The sequence below is a fragment of the Chrysochloris asiatica genome, unplaced genomic scaffold (assembly GCF_000296735.1).
Source record: "Chrysochloris asiatica unplaced genomic scaffold, ChrAsi1.0 scaffold00412, whole genome shotgun sequence".
NCBI classification, from domain to species: Eukaryota; Metazoa; Chordata; class Mammalia; order Afrosoricida; family Chrysochloridae; genus Chrysochloris; species Chrysochloris asiatica.
The window spans coordinates 1633951-1654835 of record NW_006408930.1 but is presented as its reverse complement, the minus strand read 5'-3'; the positions used below and the strand labels follow the sequence as shown (position 1 = coordinate 1654835).

Here is a 20885-nt window from a genome sequence, read left to right as displayed (position 1 = left end):
ATATAGCAAGACATGGCCAGCACAGGCACAGGGGTGGCGGGGGATCTTCATAAGTTGGCCTGAGTCTTGTTCCCCGCACCTGTGACCAGTAGCCCAGCCCAACCCTTTCAGTCCCTAGGTCAGAGGCCCTAGTTTACTCAGGGTTGGGTGGAGGCCACCCTGCAGACAGGTATCCTTGTGTGGTGCTGTATTACGCTGCTGGGGAGGTGCCAGGGCCCACCTTCCCTTTCCAGAAGGGCTTGCCTTCCGAAACAACTAGACACTGCTCCACCATCATCCCTAAACACCCCCACTCTTTCTCCCAGAGGCCTTGGGGACTCTGATGCTAACACAACTCACCCCCATGGCCTTCCTAACATTCCCCAACACCTCACACGGTGCATCATTAACCTGAGTGTCTACTGGCTACTCAAGATGACCTCTCCTGTCTACCTCACAGCAGACTCAGAGCTTAATCCAGCCCCCATAGCTCAGAGCCCCTGCATCACCAGGAAGTCTCTGGAGACCCCTCAGCAGATGACGTTGCACCTGCAGGCCTGGATTGTGAAGCCCCTACACTTCCCTCTCCTTCTCCCCACCTGCTGACTGTGCAATTTGAAGTGACAGACTGAGTACCCCTCTGAGCTCCAATCCCATCTTTCACTGTGAACATGAAATGAATTGGTTTTTACTCACCACCATACCAACTCTGTTGTCTGCCCACCACACTTGCCCATAATGGGGCCACCTTGTGGGGGACCACCTTGTGGGGGCAATAAAGAACTGAGGCTGCACAGCCCCTCTGCTAACTGCTGGCCTGCTGGCTGCCACCTTTTATTGGTATCAATGACACAATGCTTCCTAGAGAGCAGGCAAGTGAGCTCAGAGCCCCCACCCCTGTAGGCAGCAGAGATAGTGCATCTGGATGGAGCAGGAGGCCACTCACTTCATCCCAGCACTGCGCTGTGAGGTAGAGGAGGGGGCAACTTCCCCTACACACACACAAGCCTGCAGCCCCTGCCTCCACCGTGAGCCTTCAAGGACAGAGGAAGGATCCTGAGTCAAGAGAAGTTGGGATCCAGATTCATGCTCAGCTTCATCCAATGGAGACTACAGCAGAGGTTGCAGGTGGCAGAGGAGCTGGACACGGACCGGCCTGCCCTGCAAAGTGGCTGTGGACACTGGATAACCGGCTGTCAGACTGTCCACCAGTAGAGTAGGGTCTTAGGAAGAACCCAGATCACTGGGAGCACTGCCATGCTGACCCCTTTGCACTTTGCCTCATGGCCCTCAGACAATTTTTATGGAGAATTTACCCCTTCCCACCAGCCATACAATACAGGGTGATATTGGGCAAGTGACTGCCCCTCTCTGGGTCTCAGTTTTTCATCTCTAAAATAGGGGCGCCTACAGTGCCAGGTATTCCAGCACTGGGTCTGGTCTAGTGACCTAAGTTGGTCCGTCAGTCCCAATGTCCTTCTCCTGGTAGGGCAAACACAGGGGAGAATGTGGGAGTGTGAATGGTGGGCAGATGTACATGTGGGAGGTGACCTGGCTAGAGTGCATTTCTGTTCCTCATGGCACTCCATACCAGCACCCAGAGGCTGCACCACGGAGACCAGGACTGGGCAGGCGGGGGGCTTGGCCCACATCCCTGAAGCTGGCCCAAAGCTCAAATCGCAGAGCTCTGTATCCATTCAGCCGAGGTGTGGGGGGTCCCAGGGCTGGCTGGTGCCAGGTCCCCATGTGTGGCAGCACTGAGGGCCTCCAGCCATCGCTGTTGCAGCTCCGAGGTCTGGGTGTCCAGGTATAGGCACAGGTGTGCGTGGTGCAACTTTAGCATGTGCCTGGTGTCAGGCGCCTCCTCGGGGTCTGGGATGCTCACCTTGCAGCCAGGCAGTGGTATGGTGCGGAATGGTTGTCCATCCTGCAACAGGGAGAGATGGGGTGAGCAGGCTTCGCCTCCACCCTACTGCCTCCACCATTGTAGCCCATTCCACCACTGTATGCCCACAGTGGACTGGTGAGATGCCCGTCCTGCCTTGGACCAGCTGCGGCCCTTTCTCCTCTTCCAGCTGTCCCAGAACGAGACCACAGGCTGTGGTGCCCAGGTTGAACATGCCCTGCTCAACCTGATGCAGATGCAGGGTCCCTGACCACCTTTGGTTTGCCCCCAGCCCCACGGGAGAGCAAGCAGGGACTACCTGCGAATACAGGGGTCCCTCTGCAGGACACAGAGTTTGCCAGAGAGAACCTGAACTCAACTGCCCTTTCTTTGTCAGCCACAGAAACCTTCCTGGATGTGGGCTGGGACAGGAGGCTGGCTAAAAATGGCCAGCCCCAGCCTATGCCTGGATGGGGGGCAGTGTGGGTTCTCCCACCCTTCCCCACCCCTCTACTTCCACCAGTAGGGATGAGCCAGTAAATGAAGGGATGAATGAATGCCCTGTTCTTCCTTGAGGGGTCTGGTGATCATGGTGCTTCAGGGTGTGGGAAGGAGAGGATTGTCTGGGCAAAAGTACACTTGGCACTGGAGCCCACCTTGCCCAGAGAATGCTGGGCTTTCCCTGTTCTGGACATGCAGATGGTGGGGAGGGGGACCTGGCTGTGGGTGTGGTCTTTGCTGGGAGGGTCCCAGGACCAAGCCAGCCTTCAGTGATCCATTGTTTCTGGACTGCCCATTTTGGGTATCACCACCTATCTCTGGAGAGTAACATTTTAAAATGCCCTTTAAAGTAAATTTAGTGAGAAAAAAGTGGGCCAGTATCAGGAAGATAAGGGTTGAGTCCCTGATAATCTCAGGCTCCAGGCCTTCAGACAGGTGCAGCTGGAAGCCCTGAGCCTATGAGCCACTGTGTCGCTGAACCAGCCCATCAAGAGGGAGGATGCTGGGTATTTGGCCCAAACCCAGCAGAAAGATGCCTCCACCAAGATGGCCTCCTGACTCAGACCCTGAGTCAAAACTCAATGCATAGGCCTGGCACCTGGCCACCCTCCTGGGACTGGGAACATCTGTGGCCAGGTTTGCTGAGCGTAAGGCCTGTAGGGCCAGTACAGAACCACTCCTAGGATTTCAATCAACAGCTCCATTTCTAGGGCACACCATGCAAAATTGGTGTGGGGTAGAGGTGGGTTATCCTAGAAGGGATGAGAACAGTTGGGGATAGTCCTGGCCTGGGGAGGCAACTCTATGGCCCAGCCGGGTGACCCTGGCCAGGTCATGTCCCTCCCTACAGAACCTACAGGCATGGCTAGTCCTTGCCATGTGTAGTGAGGTCTCTAGCTATGGAAGCGGAGACCCTGTGTTTGGTTTGGCCAGGTTGCAAAGCCAGCCTGTCACAGCAGTGTGGTTCAGTGTTGAGTTCAGCACACTGGCTTTTCTCAGGATCTTCTTCCCCTCCCCAACTCAGGCCCAGCCCACCTCCTCTCCCACCAGCGCAGCCCTCCAAGGGGGTGGGGAGATGCACCTGGCTGCCTCCTTGCAGGTGCAGCACCTGTGGATCTGTTGTGGGGATGCTGGCCCACACCTCACTCCAGGCTTTGCTGTCTTCTGACAATTGCAGGGGGCCACAGAGCAAGCTGTTCTGGGGATCTGAAGCAGGTGGCTTCTGTGGACACAGAGTGAACACGTTAAGATGCTTCCTCACCTGTACTCTTCCTCCGTAAGGATGCTGCCAGGAAGGTAACAGGCCTTAGAAACCTGAGGAAACATGATTGAGGCCTGTGTGAGGTGCGTGGTGAGAAGGTACCAAACACAATCCAGAGCCCTACAAGGTCCAGGACCACTTGGTATAGAATGGGGTTTCCCAAATTGCAGGCTGGACTCACAAAGGGGACATGGAATAAATGGAGTGGGTCAAGATAAGCATTAAAATGTAATAGGAAAAAAAATAGAACAGAAAATACTAAAGTGTGTTTATAAGGTAAAGGGATTTGTGGCATTGTTGCAATTTGTTGTATATCATACACCAGACTCACACACACCAGACTCACATGCATCAGACTCACACACACCAGACTCACAACACCAGATTTACACACACCATACCACAGCTGCATACATGTGCACACACCACAGACACACATGCATACACCATGAACGGGAAACTTAGAGGTAGGAGATGGTCATTTTAAAGAATTTCCAGGAGACCGAAGCATGCAGCAAGCATTAAGAGCTGCAAGACTGTCTCATGTGAGAAGAGAAGAGTTCTCTTGTGTGGAAAACCACTTTATCTCCTAACCAACTGTCCTGGACTATACCTGTGTGAAAGAAGGGCTGGGAAGGGACCCACCCTCAGAAAGAAACAGAGAGGAGGAGCCCGTGGACAGATGCTGGAGGTCCTTTATATCTGCTGAGGATGAGCAGCATGTCCCCTTGGGTGGGCAACTCCCAGCCATGCCTTCCAATCCCAGTGACCTTTGTCTCCCATTTAACTCTTGGGTACAGACACTCTATGACCTGCAAGCTATGCCAGGGACTAGCACAGTCCTACTTCTAGAGACTCATCCAGTTCCCTGGGACCTGTGAACCCCACAGAGACCCCACATCTGTGCATGGCCCAAGGGAGCAAGAGCCTGATGAGGCTGCTGAGGGAGAGAGGATACATCTGTAGGGGCCCTTGTGGCCTACGCCCACCTCGGTGTCCTTCTTGGGCTCGATGGGTGCTTCAGTGCTGGGGCTAGCAGGGTCCCCTGCTAGGATCAGGAAACACTCCTTGCAGACTCGGTTCTGCCTGTTGTTCTCCACCTTGAACTCAGAGCACTTCCCACAGATGACCTGCAAGAGAGAGACCATCTGTGACCCCAGCTACTGGGGACAGAACACTGTGGTCTGGAAGTGTTGGAACAAGAAGGGCCATGACAGGGCAGGATGGGAGAAGAGCCCAAGGCTGTGTGCATGGGAATAAGGTTGGAGGAAGCTCATCAGTGTGGTCCTCTTGTGGGTTCCAGGTAAGTGGAGCAGGTTTCTGCTCACAGGGCATGGGAGTTGGGGGGAAGGCCACAGGAAAACAAGCTTTGATAAAAAATAAAGTGGTCCCAACTCTCTAGACCTAGGAGGAGTGTGGAGTCTGCACTGGGGCCATGTATACCAAGAACAACTATGATGTTGACATGGCTAGGACATATAACCCACAGAGCACCCCGTCCCCCACCAAGAGTGAGGGGTTGGAATGGACAGGTCAGGAAAGTCCACATGGCTCACGGCCTTTACTCCTAAGGTCCCTTTAGTCTGGCAGGAAAGGATGGATCACAGTGGAATCCAGGGGTCGGGGCACTTGCACTGCTGGAGTTCCATGATTTTGCTGAGACCAAATGAAGCAAATGATCAGGTGGGGCAGGGAGTAAGGCATGGGGAGAACCTGCTAGTGGATGGAGTGAGGTGGAGCCGGCGTAGTAAAAGGTCTGGAATAGTCACTGAGGGGTTTAATTTCCATCCATCTCTCTGGCTTAGTTCTACTCTATGAAGGGTGAGATAGGAGCACTGTGCAAGGCCCAGGCCAATATTGGGAAATAGCTCTATCCTCTCCTCAAGCCAGCTCAGGACTGGGTCTACTTGCTAACATAATGTTCAATTATTAATTATCTTATCTAAAAATATTTAAATCAGTGACAGGTCTTCTTGGGCAAAAGAGTTTTGGGGGTGAATGAGGAGGGGCAGTCAATGCCAACTGGTTGGTGCTCCCTCCTTGGGCTGCCAGCTACCTCCCTGTATCTCTTCCCAGATTCTCAGGCTGGAAGCTATGGGTGTTACCATTTGACTCAAGCCCACCTGGTCAGTAGCTGGCAGTATCGGCTACCTAGCACTATTTCCAGCACACTGAGTGTCTCAGACTCAGAGCTGACCAAGGTAATGTCTTGAGCCTCTATTTCAGAGGAAGCTGTTTCACAAGCTCACAGAGCTGTGCCTCCGCTCATTTGAAAAATGCAAGGTGGCTCTAGTTCCATGTCTCCCTCCTCCTCCCTCCTCCTCCCTCCTCATCTCCATGGGCAGTGCCTGCCACTCACAGCTCCACACTGCTTGCAGTGGTGTCTCCTCTTGGTGATGGAGTTGAAGGTCTCCCTGCAGCTCTTGCAGCTCTGTCTCTCTTTCTCTCGCTTTATTTTAGAGGAAGGCTTTCTGGACTCAAGCTGCAAGGAGGAATACAACTCTAGTCAGTTTGGAATCAGTGTGCCTCAAGCCCAGCAGTAGTGGCAGTGGTTCCTCAGAAACCAGACACAGAACTTCCTCGTATCCAGAGTGCAAGCTATTGGACTCTGATTGGTTGCGTCTACTTTACTTTTTTTTTTTTCCCCAAGTTTTTATTGTGAATTGAGTGAAAGTTTACAGGGCAGATCATCAGTTTTACATTCAACAAAACATATACTTAGTTTCATGACAATGATTATAATCCCCTCCATGTACCATCAGTTAACAGTATTTCTTGCTATTCATTTTAGCTCTTTTAAAAAAAAACACACACACACACAAAAAAAACACAACAACACTCAGGCATATATAATAATTTAAACCACCAAAGGGCATATACTGCAAGTCTGCCTCTTGGCCGCCAGCTCTCAGTCCCTCTCTTCCCAATGAATCTAGAGTCCTCATCTGCTCCCTCTCTCCATGTCCCCATCTCTGCCTCCATCTCTGGTGTGACCGCTTCTCTGAATATCGTCCTGCATTCTGTTTGTGCTCTTCTCCCTTGATGGTTCTAGAGTCCTCTGTTTCTGGACTTTAAGATTAACTACACCCCCGTTTTTGTTACAAAACTTTCACCTTTACAATTGTGATAGTTGCAATTAGTCATGATAACAATTTCTCACTATTGAATCATAAGACTCTAATCCCCATCTCTTTTTACCAGACCCATCTAGACAATCTGAAAACTATTCAGTGGGGACTCTACCTTCCCCAACACTCTTTTAAACTAAACTCCCTCTTGAAAACTTGTAAGCCAGTCATTTTTTGCCTTTATCACCAACCCCCCTCATTTTAGGCAGCCAATGGTCTAAGTTGCCCATCCCTATCTACCTATACAGAGGGGATCACATTGAAACTTGATGTGAAGACTTCTTGCCTCTCTGTTGGTATTTTGAGTATAAGTCAAGTTCATTGAATTATAGCAATTTACCCTCGTGTCCTTTATCAAAAACTGTTTTCTAATTTACTTTTTAAAAAATGTTTTATTGTGAATTATGTGATAGTTTACATGGAAGAACATTAGTTTTACATTCATCCTATAGTATATCATTTCACTGCCATGGTTACAATCCCCTCCATGCATCATCAACCAACCACAGGGTATATACCCTGCAAGCCTGCCCCCCGGTCGTCAGCACACAGCCCCTCTCCCTCTCTGGGTCTAAAGTCCCCAGTTGCTCCATCTCTCCACATCATCATCTCTGCCTCCATCTCTGGCATCACGGCTTCTCTGGGTAGGGTCCCACACACCGCTCTTCTCCCTTGATGGTCCCAGGGACCTCTGCTCCTAGATTGCAATGTTAATCACTGCTTTTCTTGCTACAAAATGTCTACCTTTACATTTACAACCCTCACAATCAGTCCTGGTAACAATTAGTCACTATTATATCATAAGAGACCTATACCCATCTCCTTTCATCAGCCCCACCTAGACAGATTGGATACTACTCAGTGGAGATTCTACCTTCCTTCATGTACTCTGGATCTAGATTCCCTCTTGAAAGCCTGTACGCCAGTCACTTCTTGCCCTTGTAGTGCCCCCATTTTGGGTAGCCAATGTCCAAGTTGCCCATCTGTGTATGGAGGGGGTGGGAATGATCCTTGCTGTAAAGATTTCTTCCCTCTTTTGAGCTACTGCATCCAGAGGTATAGGTCAAGTTCATCAAATTGTATCAGATTACTCTTTTTTTCCTCTTCTTTCTTCTTCTAGCTGAGCTCTGATCATCCAGTCATTGAAGCCAGGTCAAGTGGGTATTATCTGCAAGTGTGGGTATTCTTGTGCATATACCCTCTCTTCTTATCAGCTGGATGCTCCACTCTCCATTCTAGTCCTCTGTGGCTATGTCACTGACTCTGGGTCCAAGAGTCCCCAGGTCTTGCCACACTGCTGGCCAACCAGGTCTCCACATGCGTTCACAGGAGTTTATTGAACATTGTAGGGCTTAGCTTGCACCTTCACTGATGTTTTTCCCTCACTCCCCCTTATTGGTGATGAACGTGGTCCCCAACCAGAGCATGTTTTCCCACTGAGTCTTAGTCTTGGAAGGGGGACCTGACCACTTGCCTTGATGTCTCCTGGATGAGCAACTTGCTTATTCTTGTAGTAATCAGTCTATCTGCCTTTATTGTTTTGTATTTTTCCTGTCAGTCTTTCTTTCAAGAAGTACCTTCTGTTCTAACTGCTCCAGACTGATTTGCTTGTCCTTTCAAGTGGAAATTTAACACCTCTGAAGATTCTGGATGTTGTTCAGGATTCTACCTATGGTCTTATGTAATGCAGAGGCTCCACAGGAAGCCTCCTTCACTGGGCATGTTGTAGCCCCATTTTAGGTATTCCAATCAGTTATAAAGGAGCTCTGGTAGTGTAGTGGTTATGAATCAGGCTGTGAACGTCAAGGCAGCAGTTCAAAACTACCAGCTGTTCTGAGGGAGAAAGATGAGGCTTTCTGCTCCTGTAAAGATTTACAGCCTCGGAAACCTTGTACAGGGTTGCTGTGAGTTGGAACTGACTCCATGGCACATAACCACCACCACCACCAATCAGTTATAGGCAGAAGATGGACTTACAAGCTTTCTATGGTGATATTTCTGCCTATTCCTTTCTCTTCCTCTCAAGTGTCTATTTTATAATGGTATGTCAAGGAAACCAAGATTCATAAGACAGCCAAGCATCTTAACATTATTTCCCCCCTTTTCCCTATTCCAACCATGTTTCAATCCCTGTATCACAGAACCCTGTTGTTCCAAGGTTGTACAAACATCATTATTTACCTCTGTCCCACTTAACCCATGCAAACCTGTCTAATTGTTCTCCCATCTGCTTTGTTTTTCATTCCTCTCCCCCTTCTTGCATATTGCCCCCATCCCTAGCACCCAAACTATCCTGTTTCTATTCTTTGCCCTGTGCCCCACCTTCCCCTCCCTCCACTTACTCACCCCACCCCACCCCCACACACACACACATCCCAGTAGCCAGCAAAGATCTAATTTACTTTTATGATTATAATAGTAGTCCTGGTGTGGCACTGTAGGATAAACAATGGATTACTAAGAGCAAGGTCCACAGTTTAAACCCAATTATACCTTGAAAACTCTATTCAGAGTTGCTATGCATTGGAGCTGACTCAACAACACTTTAAAAGCAGACTCTGCCCTAGTCCCTGCCCCTCCATCCCAGAGGTGATCTGTTCATCCCCCGAGTAAGAGCCTAAGCAGGCCTAGATTAGAATGACTTGGTCCTCAACAGAAGCCCATGACTTCATCTGATGTGTGTGTTTGTGTTAGGTGCCATTGAGTTGGTTTTGCCTCATAGTGACACTACGTACAACAGAATGAAACATTGCCTGGCCCTATGCTATCCTCACAATTGTTACACTTGAGTCTATTGCTGCTGTCACTGTGCCAGTCCATCTCACGGGAGTCTTCCAGGTTTTCTTCTACCCTCAATTTTACCAAGCATAATGTCCTTCTCCTGGTCCTTCCTAATAAAGTATGAGAGATAAAGTCTTGTGCTTCTTCCAACACAGATTTGTTTGTTCTTCTGACAGTTCATAGAACTTTTCAATGTTCTTCCCAAACACCACAACTCAAATGCACCAATTCCTCTACAACCTGCCTTATTCATTGCCAAACTTGCACTTGTGTGTGAGACAACTGAAAATACCATGACTTGGGTAAGGAGCACCTTAGTCCTCAAACTGACACCTTTGCTCTTGAACACGTTAAAAACATCTTGTGCAGCAGATTTGCCTAAGACAATATGTCCTTTCAGCTTTTGATTGCTGCTTCCATGAGTGTTGATTATAGATCCAGGCAAAATGAAATCTTTGACAATTTCAAACTTTTCTCCATTTATGTTATTTATTGATCCAGTGGTGAGGATTTTGTTTTCTTTACATTGAGGTACAACCCATCCCGAAGGCTATGATCTTTGATTTTTATCAGTAAGTATGTTTTAAGTACTCTTCACTTTCAGAAAGTGTCCTCTGCATATGGTAAGTTATTAATGAGTCTCCCTCCAATTCTGATGCCATGCTTTTCATACAATCCAGCCTCTAGGATTATTTGGTCAAATAATACAACCCTGGTTGGCGTGCACACTTTTCCTGATTTAAAACAACTCATTATCCCATTTTTCTGTTCAAATTCCTGCCTCTTGGTCTATGTAAACATTTCTCATGAGTACAATAAAATGTTCTATAATGCCCAGTGTTATCCACAATGTTATCCACAGCTTGTCATGATCCACACAATCAAAAGTCTTTGTACTGTCAATAAAACACAGGTAAACATAGTATTCTGTTTTCAGCCAAGATCCATCTGATGGCAGCAATGATATGATTCGTTCCACATCCTCTTCTGAATTCAGCTTGAGTTTCCGGTAGTTGCAGCCATGTTTAAATTATCTTCAACAAAATTTTACTTGCATGTGATATTAATAATATTGTTTAATGATGTGCACATTCTGTTGGGTCATCTCTCTTTGGAACATGCACAAATATGGATCTTTTCCAATTAGTTGGCAACTGTCTTCCAAATTTCTTGGCACAGATGAGTGAGTGCCTCCAATGCCACATTAGTTTGTTTAAAATTTTCAATTTGTATTCCATCAATTCCTAGAGCCTTGTTTTTTGCCAATACCTTCAGTATAGTTTGGACTTCTTCCATTAATACCACTGATTCTTGATCATATGCTACCTCTTGAAATAGCTGAATGTTGACCATTTATTTTTGGTACAGTGACTCTGTGTATACCTTTCATCTTTTTTTGATGCTTTATGCATCATTCAATAATTTGCCCATGGTGTCCTTCAATATTTTAATTCAAGGTTTGAATTTTTCTTCAGTTTTTGCACCTTGACAAATGCTAAGCAGGCTCCTCCCTTTTGGTTTCTAACTCTGGGTTTTTGCACATTTCATTATAATACTTGATTTTGCCTTCTTGAGCTGCCCTTTTAAATTTTCTGTTCAGCTTTTTGACTTCCTCATTTCTTCCAGTCCTTTTAGATGTTTGAAGAGCAAGTTTCAGAGTCTCTTCTGACATCCATTTTTGTCTTTTCTTTCATTCCTGTCTTTTTAATGACCTTTATTTTTCTTCCAGTATGATGTTCTTGATGTCATCTCACAGCTCTTCTGGTCTTTGGTCATTAGTGTCTAATGTATCAAATCTGTCCCTGAGATTATCTCTAAATTCAGATGTGATATATTCCAGGTCATATTTTGATTCTCCTGGACTTGTTTTCATTTTCTTCAGTTTCAGCCTGAACTTGCATATGAGCAATTGATGGTCTGTTCCACAGTCTGTCCCTGGTTTTGTTTTGGCTGATGGTATTTAGCTTTTTCCAAAGTCTCTGTCCACAGATGTAGTCAATTTGATTTCTGTGTATGCCATCTGGTGAAGTCCATGTGCATATCCATCTTTTATGTTGTTTTAAAAAGGTATTTGCAATGAACAAGTCACTGGTTTTACAAAATTCTATCTCCAGCATTAGTATCGTTTTTATCACCAAGTTCATATTTTCCAAATCTCAACCATTTGTTTCCAACCTTTGTATTATAATCACCAGTAATTATTAATACATCTTGATTGCATGTTTGATCAATTTAAGGCTGAAGAATTTGGTAGAATTCTTTACCTTCATTGTCACTGGCTTTAGTGGATGGTGCATATATATTTGAATAATAGTGGTATTAGCTGGTTTTCCTTGTAGATGTATGGATATTATCCTATCACAGACAGCATTGTATTCAAGACAGATCCTGAAATGTTCTTTTTCATGATGAATTCTACACCATTTCTTTTGAATTTGTCATTCCCAGTAGAGTAAAACATACAATTGTCAGATTCAAAATGCCCAATACCTGTCCATTTCAGCTCACTAATGCCTAGGATATCAATTGTTTATGTGTCCCATTTCATTTTTTTACAACTTCCAACTTTCTTAGATTCATATTTTTTCCTTTCCATGTTCCAATTATTAATGATGTTTGCAGCTGTTTCTTCTCATTTTGAGTTGTGCGCCATCAGCAAATGACGGTCCAGAAAGCTTTACTTCATTCAAGTTATCATGGTCAACTCTACTTTAAGGGGGGAGATCTTCCAACCTGAGGAGCTCATCTTCTGGCACTATATTTGAAAACATTTTGGTGCTATACATAAAGTTTTCATTTTCTGGTACTATATCTGACAATGTTCCACTATTATTCATAAGGTTTTCAGGGGTTAAACATTCAGAAGTAGTACACCTCTCCTTCCTCCTCATCTGTCTTAGTCTGGAAGCTCTTCTAAAACTTGTCTACCATGCGTGACCCTCCTGGTATTTAAAATCCCAATGGCATAGCTTTCAGCATCACAGCAACACACAAGTCTATAGTATGACAAATTGACAAACAAGTGATAGACTTTATCTGGATGCATCTGGAGAAATCGTGACTAGAACCACAACAAGGAGGGGAGAATAAGGCAGAGTAGGCTCGTGGGTGGATACAATTGCAATATATCAGTCCTGAGGGTGCATAAATGGTGGTCACAGCACAGGGCTCCCTGAGAGGTGATCTGTGTGCATCTAATGAAGTACTCTTTTCCAATGTGCACTTCTGAGATCCTCCACACTATGCCCTCTCTGGGCTGCCTGGCATTTCCCTCAGTAGTCTATCTTGGTCTATGTCTCCCACTGTTTGCACATGAGGCTACCGGTAGAAGGAAGGCTTTCTAAACCCCTCCAATTGGTTGGGATGGCACAGGGCCCAGTCTACGGTCTGTATTAAGAGATCCTGGTACCACATGCTCCTTTCCAGGACCCCTTTTTGCTCTGGTATCAGGTGAGAACTATGCTCCAGGAGATATTCACAAAGACACAATCCTCTCTTATCACAGAGCCAACCCTTAGACCACTTCCTGATGTAGAAAGTCTTCCATACTTGGAAACTCTTTCTTGTTGTCAGAGAATCTCTAATTAGACACCTTGCCAGACAGAGCTGCCATGAGCATCCTCACCAAACATCTTTGTTCATCTCTGAGTCTGTATCCATGAGGCAGACCCGTAGTAGAGGAGAGGCCGGGTCATGGGAAGGTGAAGGCTACCTTGATGTGAACATCACTCCAAGGCTTTGGTAGATTCCCACAGACATTGGCCAAGGGGCACTGTGCCTGAAGACTATATGTCTGTGGTGATGGGCAGGCCCTGTGCTGTGCTGGGTCACCGGGGACCTCTATACTCTGGCACTGTGAGACCCCTCACAGTGCACGTATATGGATGTGCATAGTGTGTGTGTAGAGCCAGCATGGAAACCAGTGGGAATACTTGTCCCTTGGACTTAGGGAGACTGGGAGCCAGGGGACTTTCACTCCCCATTTTATCTCCTTTTATGCTGTATGAATTTCTGCCGTGAATGTGCATACGTATTTTTTTTAACAGGACGAAAGAAACAATATAAAATCATTAACTACAATATGAATTTATGTTTATAGATATTAAAAGAATTCTAAGACAAGTCATATAATATGTATTACTTAATATATTATATATATATAATATGGCTGCACAGAAAAGTAGAATTAATAGATAATAGAATTTTTCTGTGAACTTTTAAAAAGCCCCTTTCTATACTTTAAAGTTGAAAAAAGATGCTGATATTAATCTAACAACAAAGAGTTGGAGAGATAAATCAAGGCCCTGAACATGAGGTAGTCATTAGAATGGCATTTTAGAGAACATGTCAAAGTGTTCCTTTATATTGCTAATAGAAAAAAAGCAAGTTACAAAATAGCATACCTAAAGAGTATTTATAAGGTTGAAAAAAAGACTGAAAAGAAAGACACCAAAATTTCACTGTTGGTTGTTTGGGGTAGAAGGGTACCTACTGAGAGTGTTTTGTCTCTAATTACTTAGAGAATTTTGTAAAAGAGGAAGAAAACCAATAAACATCTACAAACTTTCTGCTAGCCACAACCCAACCCATACAGAGCCCTACCCTCCTCACATCCTAAGGCCCCTGGGTTGCTCATCCCCTAGTCCCTTCATCTCCTAAAGGACTTCTGGATGCAAGTACTGGACAGTGGAGCCAGCTGACTCCTCAGGGACAGCCTAGCCACAGTGACTCTGTTGGTCTTCAGGACTGAGCCCCATCTGCTGCAAGTACTAGTGAGAGGGAAACAGAACCAAGACCCATAGTGGGAGGCAGAGTGGACTTAGGGTGGAGGTTAGGGGGTAGCCATAGACTTCAAGATCTGAGGCTGGTGACTTCTGTCTGAGTCTCACTTTTTCTGTCTAGCTGGGAGACAGTAACAACATACGAATTCTGATCTGCCCTTCATCTGTATTACCCTAGACAGGCCACTGCTCATTGGGCTTCAGTTTCTTCTTCTGTAAATTGGAGATGAATAACTTCTCCCCACATCCTAAACTCATACTGTTGTACATAAAATCCTGGCAAGTTTTAGCAGGTTGCTAATACCCTGTTAACCCACCAGAAGTGCCCTATCAGGAAATGAAATCACTTCCTGAGCTTTTGAAAGTTCACCTCCCCCCAGTATTTCCTCTTTGAGGATGAGGTTTCTGCTGCCATCAAAGAGCACAGAGGACCTATTATAGACTCAGGACTGTTTTTAGAAAGCCAAAGGACTCCTGGTGTGGCGCTGTAGGATAAGCACTGGACTGCTAACCATGGGGTCAGCGGTTCAAACCTACCAATCACTCCTCAGAAACCCTATACAGAGTTATTATGAGTCTGAACAGACTCAATGACATTTAACAACAAAGGTATTTACTGAATTCCCCAGGGTGTCAGAGTCAAAAAATATTTATCTCAACCAATACTATATGTGCACAGACTGGGAAGTTGATGCCAGAGACGTTGGTCTCCTGTTTAACAGGAAAACATCTTAAATAACTTTAACATTATATATGAGTGAAATGAGACAAAATCTGATATTTGTTTTAAAATATTACAGCAAAAACAGGAGGGGGGTAAGGGACAGCTGAAGCAACAACATTATCAAGTTGAAGTTTCTTAGGGTTGGTGTGGGAGTGCATAGGGACTCATTATACCTGAGTAAGTGAACCCCTAACCTGAGGTATTTGCATGACCAAAGCAGCTATCCCACATCTAAATTAAACTCCACTTTGAATCAAACTACAGCTTGACCTAAAATCTGTTGTTCTGATGTGAAAACTCAGCTTCTTGTAAAAGCTTAACAGCTTGTAACCCCAAAGCAGCAAGGATCACGATTTTAGCTTGTGTGAGGACTGTTTCATGAAAAGATCATTGTCAAGAGTGTTTCCTCAGCGTCATCTTAGTCATCATGTTCTAGGAGGTTACAAATAAAAACGATCATGTAAAGAAGGATTGTAGTTTACCAACCCTCTTGTAACTTTTTGGCAGATAAACCCTTAAGTCTGTGAGCATGTATTCTGTTGTTTACTGTACCCAATAAAAACCCCACTCTCTTCTTGCAATTTGGAGCATTATACTACTTTGCCTGGGTACTAGTGTGTTTCCTGATTTGAGTCCTGGTGTGGCACTGTAGGATAAGCATGGGACCACAAAGTCATTTGAATCACAAGGTCTGTTGTTCAAACTCACCAGCTGCTCCTCAGAAACCCTATACAGGGTTGTTATGAGTGACAACCAACTCAATGGCACTTAACAACAACAATAGCAGCAATCCTTCAATAAAACTCTGCTTTCATTTCTAACATAACATGTAACTAGTGCTTTACTTGGACACACCTAACCTCTACTTTTATATACATTCTTGTATATTTTTCATAATAAAAAGTTGAAAAATTACTCATAAATATTTGCAACATAAACTTGGCAGCTTCTAGGAGAAATCAGTGGACTTGTTTAAGGGGAGTGGTGAGCTGGGCTCGGGGTCCTCACAAATCCTGACCCTGCCTTCCTAGCTGTGTGAACTGTGGAACTCTCCTCCCTGTCCTGTCCTCACCTGTCAGTAGAGACAAAGAGCCCACTCCCCCTACCCCCACATCCCACACACCGGGTGCTAAGCACTGGGGGCCCAAGGAGGGGCTGGCTTCCTTAGCAGGACATGCTTTGAAGCCTCATCATTGCACTGACCCCTGTCCTCTAATGAAATCCTTGCTCCTTGAACATGAGATGCCACATGAATTTTGGCTCCTCTCTGTGGTTTATTTTATGTAGCTTAAGATCACAAAGGTGAACTACAGTTTTGACACCTGCCAGGCAAAGAAGGAATGCCACAGACCTGCACAGCCACATGTCTCCCTGAGCCTGACACAAGACACTCAGCTCCCCTTGCTGGCCATGTGCCCAAGCTCTCTACCATGTCAGGAGTCTTGTCTAATGGTGATAACTCTCAGGACTGCCAAGATACGTGGTGCAAGAGGAAGGAGGGCACTGGTCTGAGGGAGGTAGAAGGGGGCAACTGTTGCAGGATCTGCTGGGGCTCAGTCACCCTCAGCCCTCTATTGCTCTGAGAATGTCACTGTCACCCCCATTTAAAGTTGAGGAGCCTGGGGCCTGATCTCACTGCTTCTCTGACTTGCCCCCTCAGTCCAAAGGCAGCCACATGGATCACTAGATGCTCTGGTTCTCGGAGACCAGCCATGGCAACTAGAGGACTGTGTTGCATAACCTGCTAAAACTGGGGAGAACTGCAGGACAAGCAGAGGACTAGACAAACCCTGAAGGATGGGATAGGCTGAGAAGGACATACCAGCTGGTAGGCAGTGTACCTAGTGATGTGGGTCCTGACGTTGCTTTTCTGTTGGTTTCTGACAGGAAGGCCCAGCTGAATTTATAGAACCGGATACCACTTGTCTGTCAGTTGGTCATACTGTGGTGGCTTGCGTGTGGCTGTGATGCTGGACGCTGTGGGACTGGTATTTTAAATACCAACAGAGGCACTCATAGTGGACAGTTTTCATCAAAGCTTCCAGATTAAGACAGACTAGGTGTTCTGGTGTGTCTCTATGGGTTAATGGGTTAATGCACTGGACTGCAAGGTCGCTTTAAACCACAAGGTTGGTGGTTCAAGTTCACCCGCTTCTCCTCGGAAATCCTATGCAGGGTTGCTATGAGTCAGTACCAAATCAACAGCACTTAACAACAAAACCAACAGGAAGACAGAGAGACAGACTACTTTTGAATATTTAGTCATCAAAAACCTTATGAATAGCAGTGGAGCATTGTCAGATATAGTGCTGGAAAATGAACCCCTCAGGTTGGAAGGCACTCAAAATGCAAATGGGGAAGAGCTGCCTTCTCAAAGTAGAGTTGATCACTATGATGCAAATAGATTAAAGCTTTTGGAATCTTCCTTAGCTGATGGCACACAATTCAAAATGAGAAGAAACATCTGCAAACATCAATGAATAATCAGAATATGTAATGTACAAAGTATGAACATAGAAAAATTGGAAATTGTGAAAAATGAAATGGAACACATAAAGATTATTACCTAGGCATTAGTGAGCTGAAATGGACTGATACTGGCCATTTTGAATCTGACAATCATATGGTTTACTATGCCAGGAATGTCAAATTCAAGAGGAATGGCACTACATTCATTATAAAAGTAAAAACAATTTCAAGATCTATATTGAAGTATAATGCTGTCTGTGATAGGATAATATCCATATGCCTACAAGGAAGACCTGTTAGTACCACTATTATTCAAATGTATGCACCAACCACTAAGGTCAGTGATGATGAAATGAAAGAATTCTACAAACTTCTTCAGTGTGAAATTGGTCAAACATGCAATCAAAATGCATTAATAATTACTGGTAATTGGAATGTGAAGGTTGGAAACAAAGAGGAAGGGTCAGTCGTTGGAAAATATGGCTTTGGTGATAGAAATGATGCTGGAGACAGCACAATAGCATTGTGCAAGACCAGCTGCAAATACCTTTTTTAAACTGCATAAAAGATGACTATATATCTATGTCTATATCTATATATATATAGAGAGAGACCTCATCAGATGGAATACACAGGAATGAAATTGACTACATCTGAGGGAAAGGACAGTGAAAATACTCCATATCATCAGTCAAAACAAGGCTAGGGGCAGACTATGGAAGCCAACCATCAATTGCTTATATGCAAGTTCAGGCTGAAGCTGAAGAAAATTAAAACAAGTCCAGGAGAGCCAAAATATGACCTTGAAGATATCAGACCATCTCAAGAACAGATTTGCTGCATAATACAGGAAGAAAACAAAAGGTCATTTAAAAAAAAAAAAAAAGTAAAGAAAAAAATTTGAAGTCAGAAGAAACTTTGAAATTTGCTCTTGAGTATAGAGAAGCTAAGGCAAATGGAAGAAACAAGGAGATAAAAGAGATGAACAGAAAATTTCAAAGGGCAGCCTCAGAAGGCAAAGTCAAGTATTATAATGAAATGTGTGAAGACCCGGAGTTAGATAACCAGAAAAGAAGAACAAGCTCAGCATTTCTCAAGCTAAAGAACTGAATCAAAAATTCAAGCCGACTTGAACAACTGAAGGATTCTATGGGCAAAATATTGAATGATGTAGAAAGCATCAAAAGAAGATGGAATGAGAGGGTAGTGGCGGAGTAGAGAAGCCAACGGGAAGTCATGGAGGGTTCAGGGGAGCAGCTAGATCTGCTGTCCCTACAGCCTGGAGACCACTGCATCCATGAAGGCAACTTTGTGGTCCTGAAATGAGAAGATGTTTTCATTTCATTGGCCAAAGTTATGGGACCATATATGAAGTGACCAATGGAGGAAGTCTTCAGTCCAAGAAGAAGAAGGAAGAGCCACTTCAAAGACTAAAGAAGTGGGCATTGGTAATCGAAATATATTCAATGATGGGAAATCTCAAGATGACATAAAAGCTTTGAAGGACAAAGGCATTAAAAGAGAGGAAATAGTTCAGCCATTAATTGAAAACAGTACAACCTTCCAAGACAAGACAGAATTTAAGATAAATATATTAAAAATGAGAAAAAGAAGTAGGAAGCCATTGTTACTGTGGTGAAGCCTTCCACTTGTAGTCTCTCGATGATGTATTATGCAAGAGAACCTGGAAAAATCAACACATGCGCTACTACTATACACTAGCTAAGATGTTGACGTTGGCCATATCTGTGCTGGCAATCAAATGACTGTAATGAGACACGTGCAGATTTAGTGCTGGGCGCAATGATGGAACGGATGAGAAGTTTGTTCAGGCAGCAACAACAAGTTTTGGACTTCCCAAGTCTTTCCTCAGTGGTGTCTAAGAATTCCCCCTCCACAATGTGGACAGTCTTCTAAATGGGACATCTTCATCCAAGATGTTGTCTTCAGAGCCAAAAGACAATGACTCAGTTGAAGAAAGTAATGAATGGCATAGTTGAGAAAAAACAGACTTCTGAACAGGAAAACAAAAACAAAATGGCAGAAGCCCCAGAGTACACTCTTCCAGAAGAACAATAAACAATGGAAATTGTTCTTGAAGATACAGAATATAAAGAACCTAAAGAGAAAGGAAGGGAGCTCTGGTAGCGTAGTGGTTACAATTCAGGTTACAAACCTCAAGGTCAGCAGTTCGAAACTACCAGCTGCTCCATGGGAGAAAGATGAGGCTTTCTGCTCCCGTAAAGATTTACATCCTCGGAAACCCTGTACAGGGTCGCTACGGTTCGGAACCGACTCGACGGCACTTGACAACCAACAACCAAAGAGAAAGGAAACAAAAAGGATTACACTCAGGAAAAACAAGGAGACAAGAAGAGCAGAGGAAAAGACATTTAGAGGTTGCTGCTCTACTGAATGAAAGAAATGCAGATGTTTTCATTGCAGCAAGTCATTTCCATCCCATCCCACTGCTGATGTCTTCGCTGGACTTTGTGGCCCCTTTAAGGACTTTTGTGGTCTACTGGCAGTATAAGGAGCCTCTTTTGGAATGCTACACAAAACTTCAGGAGAAAGGAGGGGTCAATAACCTCAGGTTCTCTGAAACCTGGCTCTGAAATTACCAGGTTTTGCCAGATCAAAGTCATCCCAAATTGCTGATGAGCGGAGGTGGGGGCTACATTCTCTCAGGCTTCACTGTTGTCATGGACAACCTCAAGGTCAACACCAGCCTCGAACACTTTAGAATTGAAGACAACTGGGAAGACAGTGATTAAAAACCAGAAATGCATGGAGTTTAACTCATAACCTTCAACAAATTACTTTGATATTTTGTTCTCGAGCATTATACAGTTAGTAATTAAAGTTTTAATCCAAATTAAAAAAAAAAAAAAAAAAAGATGGAAGGAATACACATTGTCACAGTACAAAATAGAAATGGTGGCTATTCACCCCTTTCAAGAGGTAGCATATGATCAAGAACCAATGGTATGGAAGGAGGAAGTCCAAGTTGCATTAAAGGTATTGGCAAAAAACAAGGATCCAGGAATTGATGGAGAACAAGTTGAAATCTTTCAACAAACTGATATAGCCTTAGAGTTGCTCACTTACTTATGCCAAGAAAATTAAAAGATGGCCACTTGGCCAACTGATTGGAAGAGATCCATATTTGTTCCCATTCCCAAGAAGAGGTGACCCAACAGAATGTGGAAACTATGTAACAATACCATTAATATCACATGCAAGTAAAATTTTGCTGAAGATAGTTAAAAAATGACTAGAAAAGTACATCAAAACACTCTGATTGGTGACCACGCTCGACACCGATAAGGGGAAGTGAGGGAAAAACAGCAATGAAGTGGTGAGCTAAGCTCTACAA

General features: G+C 44.8%; 2 protein-coding genes across 2 annotated transcripts in view; both read right to left on the bottom strand.

The window, feature by feature from the left end:
* The window catches only part of SUSD3 (sushi domain containing 3), a gene marked incomplete at its 3' end in the record, with an annotated part of 49001 nt that extends 47370 nt beyond the window's left edge, over positions 1 to 1631 (bottom strand). The window contains exon 1 of the mRNA XM_006876776.1: positions 1571 to 1631. Coding sequence (XP_006876838.1) covers positions 1571 to 1631 — 61 coding nt within the window. The remainder of the gene's footprint in view (positions 1 to 1570) is intronic.
* Positions 1632 to 1651: 20 nt separating this feature from the next.
* The window catches only part of FGD3 (FYVE, RhoGEF and PH domain containing 3), an 86321-nt gene continuing 67087 nt past the window's right edge, over positions 1652 to 20885 (bottom strand). The window contains exons 11-14 of the mRNA XM_006876775.1: positions 5986 to 6108; positions 4616 to 4756; positions 3447 to 3587; positions 1652 to 1906 (exon numbers count right to left, since the gene is read on the bottom strand). Of these exons, the coding sequence (XP_006876837.1) occupies positions 1652 to 1906; positions 3447 to 3587; positions 4616 to 4756; positions 5986 to 6108 (660 nt within the window). The remainder of the gene's footprint in view (positions 1907 to 3446; positions 3588 to 4615; positions 4757 to 5985; positions 6109 to 20885) is intronic.